Here is a 7849-nt window from a genome sequence, read left to right as displayed (position 1 = left end):
GCGGGGCAGAGCCGCTGCGTCCAGAGCCCGATGTGCCCTCCAGAACCGCCAGCCTTCCTGCCCAGACTGCCCCCAAAAGTCACGACCTGGTGGATGCCAGCACTGTGCGTCCTGACACCTCTCTGTATCTGCCTGCTCTGGAGCCCGCAGTCCCAGCCAGAGCTCGCGAGGCGCGGACAGGAGCCGGGGCAGGGGCTCGCCGGGCCCTGCCCCGCTGGGACTGACATCACTGACATCACACCCGCGTTGATTGTATCGTCCAAGTGTGTGGATTCCTTCACTGAGCTCGTTACGTGGAAATAAAATGTGGTTGGTTTTAAAGCTGAACCTCGTGTCCGTCTGTTTCCGTGGGCTCAGGCCGTCCAGCTCCGCTCCAGCGTGCCCAGCTCCAGCCCCTCGCAGAACGACTGCGGCCAGCGGGCCTTGTGCTGCGCAGAGGGAACGTGGCTTGTGCCCCTGGGGGGCTGCTGTCCCCAGCCAGGGACGGCTCCCAGCGCTTCCCTGGAGTCCCCCTCCCGGGCTGGGGTGGGCAGGGTGCAGCCCGGGGCAGCTGCACCCCCTGGACGCCCACCCTGGCCCCTCCAGCCCTTCCCGACCCCTGCTCACCGGTCGCTGCCTGGAGAGCTGGTGCAGAGGGAAGGGAGCCCACTGGATGGGCTCCATGGGCCAGCTGGACACTGAGATGTCGCTGGCTTTGCCCGAGTCCACCATGGGGTCATTCATGCTGCTGGAGCTGGTGTCCCAGTCGTAATGGAAACTGGGAAAAGAATCCATGGGTAGTTACGAGAAGGGGATAAGTCAGGCTGGTGCAGGAGAAGGACCCTGTGCTGTGCCCTGGGGATGATGAAGTTGCTGTTGGGGCAGTGCCAAGCTCGGGCCCCAGAGGGGAGCGCCCGGAACTCTGGCTTTGCTCCTGATCCCCCCGGGCCCACAGCTGGGGTGTTCCTGCCCATCCTGCCCTTTGCCAATATAGCTGGAAACTTCCAGGGCTCTTTTTCCATGGACACCCTGGAAGCTGATTTGACTTTCCCATGAGCACACAGAGCCACCCTTTCCTGCAGATGGTAACTCTCCTCCCTTACAGCAGCCCCAGCACACACAGCTCGTCCCATGGGAGAAAAATAAAATAAAATAAAATAAAATAAAATAAAATAAAATAAAATAAAATAAAATAAAATAAAATAAAATAAAATAAAATAAAATAAAAATATAAAATAAAATAATAAAATATAAAATAAAATAAAATGGTGCTGCTCCATGGACTCCAAGGGCTGGGGGGTGTCAGAGCTCCTGGCACTGTCCATGGAGGAGCAGCCGCTGCCTGGGCAGGGCTGCAAACAGTTCCAGGGCTCCGTGTGCCCCAAAGCCCTCCCTGCCCAGAGTGAGCAGAGCCCCCCGAGCCCAGCCCAGGCCCTGCTCCCTACCTGGGCCGGCACTGTGGGTGGGCGCAGGGCGCCCGGCCCCGCTTGGCTCCGGCGGTGGCGGCCGAGTCCCCCCGGCAGCCGCAGCAGCCGCTGTCCAGCACCTGCAGGTGCAGCAGCTCCTCCGAGTTGCTGAAGGCCGGGTTGTCCAGCGAGCTGGCCGAGGGCAGCCCCGAGCGGGACCAGTACTGGGCTGAGACATCGTCCAGGCGGCAGAAACGCCGGTAGCTGCGGGCAGGACGGGCAGGGGCTCACGTGTGCACACACAGGTACACACAGGGGTGCACACACAGGTACACACAGGGGTGCACACATATACAGATACACGCACACGTACACACAGGGGAGGCACATGTACATGTGTGCACACACATGAGCACACAACCCCAGTGACTGCTTGACAGCACAGATCGCAGATTTCTGCCCAAATTTCCTGGGTCCAGGGAAAGGCCCAGCCGCACACGCAGGGTGGGGACACAGCCCGTGACACTGCTCAGCCTCTGGCCGCAGCCCTGCGGTGCTTGCAGCTGTTCCAGTGGTTTCCTCGGGAACAATCCCCACGGAACATTACAAAATGAGCAGTGAGTGGGGCCAGGACAGCAGAGCCCCGTTCCCAAATGATCTGCTTTGTCAGGGCTGTGCCCAAGCCTCGCTCACCCCCCAGGATGGGCAGGACACGCTGGGGCAGGCAGACCCTGTGCCGCGGGCAGCACTGAGGGGTCCCAGGGACCATCTAGTTGGAGCTCATCAGCACATCTCACAAATCTGTCCACAGCAGCACGGCCCACAGCCCTTCAGTGCCCCATACAGCCCCCCAGCCAGCCTCTCTGGCTGGACCCCACTTCCCGTGGCTGGGAGCATCCCCTCCAACACCTCCCACTGCCGCTCTCCCACTCCCAATGCTCTTTTTCCTTGCCAGAGCTCAGCCCCAGCCCAGAGACCCCACCATGGCTTTCCCTGCCACCTCTCACCCCCAGACCCCAGCAGGGGTAGGAGTGCCCACCCAACGGAGCCTCCAGACCCCAGCCAGGCCCCCAGGGCCCCGTGCTCCCACCTGCTGCGGGTCTGGTCGGCCCTGGCCTCCAGCAGCAGCGCCTTGAACCGGCGGATGGCGACGGCGGCGAGCACGGCGCCCAGGAGCAGGATGCTGAGCAGGACCCCGGCCGCCGTGCCCAGCAGGCCCTGCTGTGTCACCCGGTAGTCACAGCGCAGCCCCATGAACCAGAAATCGCTGCCCACGGGGCACCTGCACCGAGGGGGCCGTCAGCACCAGGGGGACAGCGCCCGCCACCCCGGGCTGTCCCCAGGGCACTCACTGGCAGCGGGGCTGCTGGTCCCGGCCGTGGGAGCAGATGCCGTGGTTCTTGCAGTAGGCACGGTGGCAGAGGGAGGTGCAGGTCACGTTCCCGTCCGCCCTGGACGCGCAGGCGAAGCCGGACGGGCAGGTGAAGAGCAGAGCACAAGGGTCCAGCGGCCGCGCTGCAGGGACAGGGCACAGCTGTGTCACCGCTCCCTGTCCGGCCCGTGCCCTCCCTGCCAGCAGCCCCCAGGCCTGAGATGGCCTCGCACTCACCCAGAGCCACGTGGCGCAGGACGGGGGCCGTGCCCACCGCACGGGCAGAGCCCAGCGCGGCCTCCAGGAGCTCGTCCAGCCCCGGCACCGGCAGCTGCTCGGCCGCGAACAGCGCGTCGTAGCGCAGCACCACGCTGCCCTCCCTGCGAGGACACCGCGGGGCTGGGGTGCCGCTCCCCGGCCCAGCACTGCCCCCCGGCCCGTAACAGCCCCCGTACCCCGTGCCTGGGAGCAGGACACGCTGCGGGACTGTGCCACCACCCACCTGACCCCCGACACGCTGCGGGACTGTGCCACCGCCCACCTGATCCCCGACACGCTGCGGGACTGTGCCACCGCCCACCTGATCCCCGACACGCTGCGGGACTGTGCCACCGCCCACCTGATCCCCGACACGCTGCGGGACTGTGCCACCACCCACCTGATCCCCGTCACCTCCAGCCGCAGGAAGCCAGGCACCGGCGTGAAGAGGGGAGTGACCTGCGCGGGGCGGCGGGAGCTGAGCGCGGTGCGCCCGGGCGCAGCCCCCGGCCCGCAGCCCCCGGCCCGCACTCACAGTCTGGTTGAAGCTGTGCAGCAGCTCCTGGCGCTCGTGGGAGCCGGGGTCCTGCAGGGCCGGCACGAACCCCATGTCCAGCACCAGCTCACAGGGGATGCGCAGGAGGGGTGCTGCAGGACGACAAGGGGATCAGCAGGTGATGACCCCACCCAGGAGCCGCCGCCCCCGCCGTCTCTCCCTCCTGCCGTGCCCCAGAAGAGGTTCCCTAAACCTCAGACTCACCTCTCAGGAGTGGGGGCTGATCCTCCACGATGAACACCTGTGGGGCCCTGCCAACCCCAGCCGCTGTCACCTGGGGCGTGTCAGTGTCTGTCCTCCCTCTGGGGCTGCTCGATGGCGGGGCCAGCTCTGTGTCCACAGCAGCTGGGGCGGACCCAGGGCCCCCACCATGGGAATCTGTGGGCTGCTGGGGGGGCCCGGGCATCACAGTGGGCACATGTGCTGGGGATCCCCATGTCACCCCCTGCACATCCCTCTGCAGTACAGCAGGACGTGGCTCTGCTGTGACCGTCCCCATGTCTCCGAGCCTTTCTGGGCTGGTGGCAGTTGTGCTGGTGGCAGTGACAGCAGTGGTGGTCACACCAACAGCATTGGTGGTGACACCAACAGCAGTGGTTGGTCCCGGGGAAGGTGCAGGCTGGGACAAAACTGGCTGCTGGGGAGGCCCAGGTGCTGAGGAGGGTGCCAGGCTACTCACTCCCACCTGGGTCACCCCCAGGGATGGAGGGCTCTCAGCAGGACCCACCCTCGAATTAGAATGGGGCAGCCCTGGGGAGGGGTCCCCCAGAGGGGTGCCCGCAGTGGGGCCAAATCCCAGGGGTGCCCATCTGGTCCCGGGGGACAGCAGCGGGGTGGACAGCAGAGTCACTGCAGAGCCACTGGCTGGGGCAGACTGTGGGAACGGGGGGATGTGGGAGGATCCAGGACTGGCGTGTGTCACCCCACCCTGTGCCACTGCGGGGCTGCCAGGGGCCAGGGGGACAGGGGGCTGTCCTGGGATGGCTGATGTGTTCAGGGGGGTGTGACCGTGCTCAGGGGGACCCCCTCTGTCAGGTGGGCCCAAGACCCCGGTGGTCAGGTCCGGAGCTCCTCCCTGGCTGGGAGATGTCACCCCTAGGGTGCTGGCCGTGGTTGTGGGGAGAGGCAGACCTGAGCCCCTGGGTGTGGCAGGCAGCGAGGCTGGGCCGGTCCCCACAGCTGGCCAGGCTGTGCTGGCCAAAGGGCTCCCACCAGGCCCAGGGGACAGTGCCAAGGGGTGAGGGGCAGAGCGGGGACCCTCCTGTGGGTGAGAAGCAAAGCCCTGTCCTCCTGACAGCCCCGGCAGCCCCCAGTGTGTCCCCTGCAGTGTCCCTGTGGGGGTCAGCAGCCTTTGCAGCCCCCCAGCAAAGGGTGATGTTCCTGTTGTCCCCGGCCCTGAGCTGTCAGTAGCCAGCACGGTGCTCGGGCGGGTCCCTGGGCTGCTGTCACCCAGCTGGACAGTGTCATTCTGCCTCTGCACGAGGGGTGTCCCAATGGCCCTCCATCCCAGCAGGCTGCTGCTGGACCTCCACTGTCCCCTGGGAGAACCTGGCACTGTCACAGAGGGTGGCGAATACAAAAGTGTCCCCTGCACGGTCGTGGCACCTTCTACTGTCGCATGTCCTACAGGCTCAGGGCCTGGGGGTCTGGTGGTGGCAGGATCTGTGTCTGCCTCCACAAGGGCTGGTGTCCCTGCAGCAGGGGATGGCTGCTCCCTGCCTGCAGAGACCAGGGCCCCCGGGGGCTCGGTGGCTCTACCGCCCGGCACTGCCGGGCCAGTCCCCTCCCTGCCCAGCCCGGGGCCTCTGGGGCTCTCCTGCGGGCTGGAGAGCTCGGCTGTCCCGGCGGGGGTCCCAGGGAAGGGCAGCAGTCCAGCCTCCGTCCACAGCTGCCCCACGGCCTCTGGTGTCGGCGGCTGCCCCGTGCCAGCTCCCGGCTGCGGGCGATCTGCGGGCAGAGGCGAGGGGCGGACGCTGAGCGGCTCCGACCCACGGCAGCCGCCGCGGGACCCTGGGCCCAGCGAGCCGCAGCACACGCGGCTGGCGCTCGGTGCCACGGAGGGTGCGGGAGGGGCGGCGGTACCTGTCTGGCAGCGCTCCCCCGCCGCCGTGCCCAGGTGCGCGCAGGGGTCGGCAGCGCTCAGAGCGGAGCCCGTCCCGCTGCCCAGAGCCGGGCAAAGCCGCGCGCAGCATTCCACGAGCACTGGGAGAGAGGGAAAGGAGCAGCGTGCACCAGTGCTGGGCATCGAGCGTCCCGCACCAGCATCAGGCACCCGGAGCTACCGCCGAGGGCGGGCGGTCTCTTTCTGCCTTCTGTTAACCGAGGGGGCTCTGCTGAAGGAGATGCTCCAGAACAGCCCAAACCCAGCGGGGACCCACCCGCCCAGGTCCCAGCAAACGGTGTCGAGCCCTGCCCCACCACCTCACTGTGCCCGTGCTGGGTTCACCCCGAGCCCGATCATCCCCCGGCACAGCCGCCACGTGCCAGCACCGGCACCAGCGGGTCCGGGGCAGGGCACGGCGCCAGCGCCCGAGCAGGGCTCCGGGGCCCGCGGCGGCCCCTCTCCAGCGATAACGGGCCGTTCAGCAGGCGCCACGGCGGGTGGTCACCGCCCGGTGGGGCCGGGACTGCTCGGGGGTCACCACGAGCCTGAGGGCCCCGCTCTCCACCAGTGCCCACCAGGGCTCCCGCAGGGGCACCACCCGCCGCCTTCGAGGCCGCGGAATCGCCCGGGCTGGTGGCACAGCGCGGCACGGAATGTCCACACGGAAAACACACGCGGCCGCCGCCGGCGTCCCCGCCCCGCTGCCCGCTCGCCCCGGCACCCCGCGGCCGGGCCCACTCCGGGCAGGTCCCAGTGACACCGAGCAGCAGCCACCGCCCCCAGCCCCAGCGGGCACACGGACCCGCCCGGAGCCGGTACTGGCCCCACCGCCGCCGCAGACCTCCGGGCCGCCGGGATGCACCGGCCCTGCCGCCGCCGCCCCCCGAGCGCAGCATCCCCCGCCCAGGGACCAGCGGGGCCGGGGACCCTTCCCGGCTGTGCCCCCCTACCCGCGCCTCGCTCACCTGCGGCGGCCAGGAGCCGGGGCAGCGGCGGCCGGGGCCGGGGCAGCGGGAGCCGGGGCCGCTCCATGGCGCGGCGCGGGCGGCTCTGCCAGGCGGCGGCAGGAAGCCCCCGCCCGCCCCCGCTGCGGAGGGGCGGAGGCGCGGAGGCGTCGGGAACCGCAGCCCCCGGCCCGGACCCGCCCCACGGCACCAGCACCGGCACCAGCACCGGCCCCGGAGCTCCCTCCCTGCGGGCCGGGCGGACCGGGGCTCGGCACGGCCCCCGGCGCTCAGCGCGGAGCCGCCGCCTGCGCGACTCGGGGGACTCACAGCCCCTGCCTGTCCCCCTCCCACCGGTTCATCCCGGGACACGTGCTCTGCCCCCGGCTGTCCCCACTCGGTGAGCCGTGCCAGGACAAAGGCTCCCCCAGGACACCAAGGTCAGCTCTGGCTGCAGGTCCCTCACATCAGTCAGGGTCACCACACCCACGGGAAGCCAGCGACCACTCCCCACCATCAGACACCTTGTGTCCATGCCACGGGGAAACCGCCACAGGCACAGCAGCCAAACCCAGCCTGCGTCCCCATCTCTGCCGTGCAGCTGCTCAGGAAATGCCCCAGAGCTCAGCCAGGCTGTGGGGCATGGAGAAGTTTCCAAGGGCACAGTGAGAACAACACCTGTGCCCCGGAGGCAGAGGGTCACTGGTCTGCGGGGATCTCACAGTGAGGCGCAGCTCCTGGGAACACCCCACCACAACACGAGCACCATGATCAGCGCTGCAGCCTCTGCTCCATTTTCCATCCTTACCTCCCCCATTGCCAGAAGATCTGTTATCCAGTGACACTTCCTTGGCTCCCAGCCTGGCAGGGCTGCTGTGACATGTCAGTGTTTCTTGGCTCTGAGGAAAAACTGTGCAGTGTTCAGAAATAACCTGTTCCTGCCTCGTGAGGGTTAAAGCAAGGCTCTCGTGCTGAGATGAACCGGCTGTACAGGAACAGCGAAGTGAATTTGCTGTTCAGCAGCAGGAAAATCATTCCCCCCCTTATTTTCCATCAGGAAAGCAGAAGCCTTTCACACAGAACTTGTTTTTATCAGCACTGATGAAATAAACAGTTACAAGCATGCAGGGTAGAGCCAAATCTCGGGGCAGGGTCCCCAGAGTGTCCTTCACACCCAACACCACCACCAGGATCCACCCACTGCGTGAGACAGAACAGCCACCACCAGAA

At 67.3% G+C, this 7849-nt stretch overlaps 2 protein-coding genes across 5 annotated transcripts in view; one reads left to right on the top strand and one right to left on the bottom strand.

The window, feature by feature from the left end:
• TNRC6A (trinucleotide repeat containing adaptor 6A) overlaps positions 1–319 on the top strand; it is a 42207-nt gene extending 41888 nt beyond the window's left edge. For 2 of the 4 annotated variants that reach the window (XM_084216882.1, XM_084216881.1), the window contains one exon: positions 1–319. This exon is cut by the window's left edge and continues 2423 nt beyond it. The gene's annotated coding sequence lies outside the window, so the exon portion shown is untranslated. The other 2 variants (XM_084216880.1, XM_084216879.1) reach the window with 1 other exon arrangement.
• Positions 320–353: 34 nt separating this feature from the next.
• On the bottom strand, positions 354–4070 carry LOC311159860 (uncharacterized protein; the record flags this gene model as incomplete). The annotated part of the gene is made up of 9 exons (XM_084216233.1): positions 354–428; positions 607–757; positions 1425–1649; positions 2476–2667; positions 2738–2900; positions 2995–3137; positions 3416–3474; positions 3551–3663; positions 3776–4070. The coding sequence occupies 9 exons, from the start codon at positions 4068–4070 to the stop codon at positions 354–356; spliced, it is 1416 nt and encodes a 471-aa protein (XP_084072359.1).
• Positions 4071–7849: the final 3779 nt, after the last annotated feature.

Source organism: Fringilla coelebs, assembly GCF_963513975.1.
Source record: "Fringilla coelebs genome assembly, chromosome: 16".
Lineage (NCBI taxonomy): Eukaryota > Metazoa > Chordata > Aves > Passeriformes > Fringillidae > Fringilla > Fringilla coelebs.
This window is presented reverse-complemented; position numbering and strand designations above follow the sequence as displayed.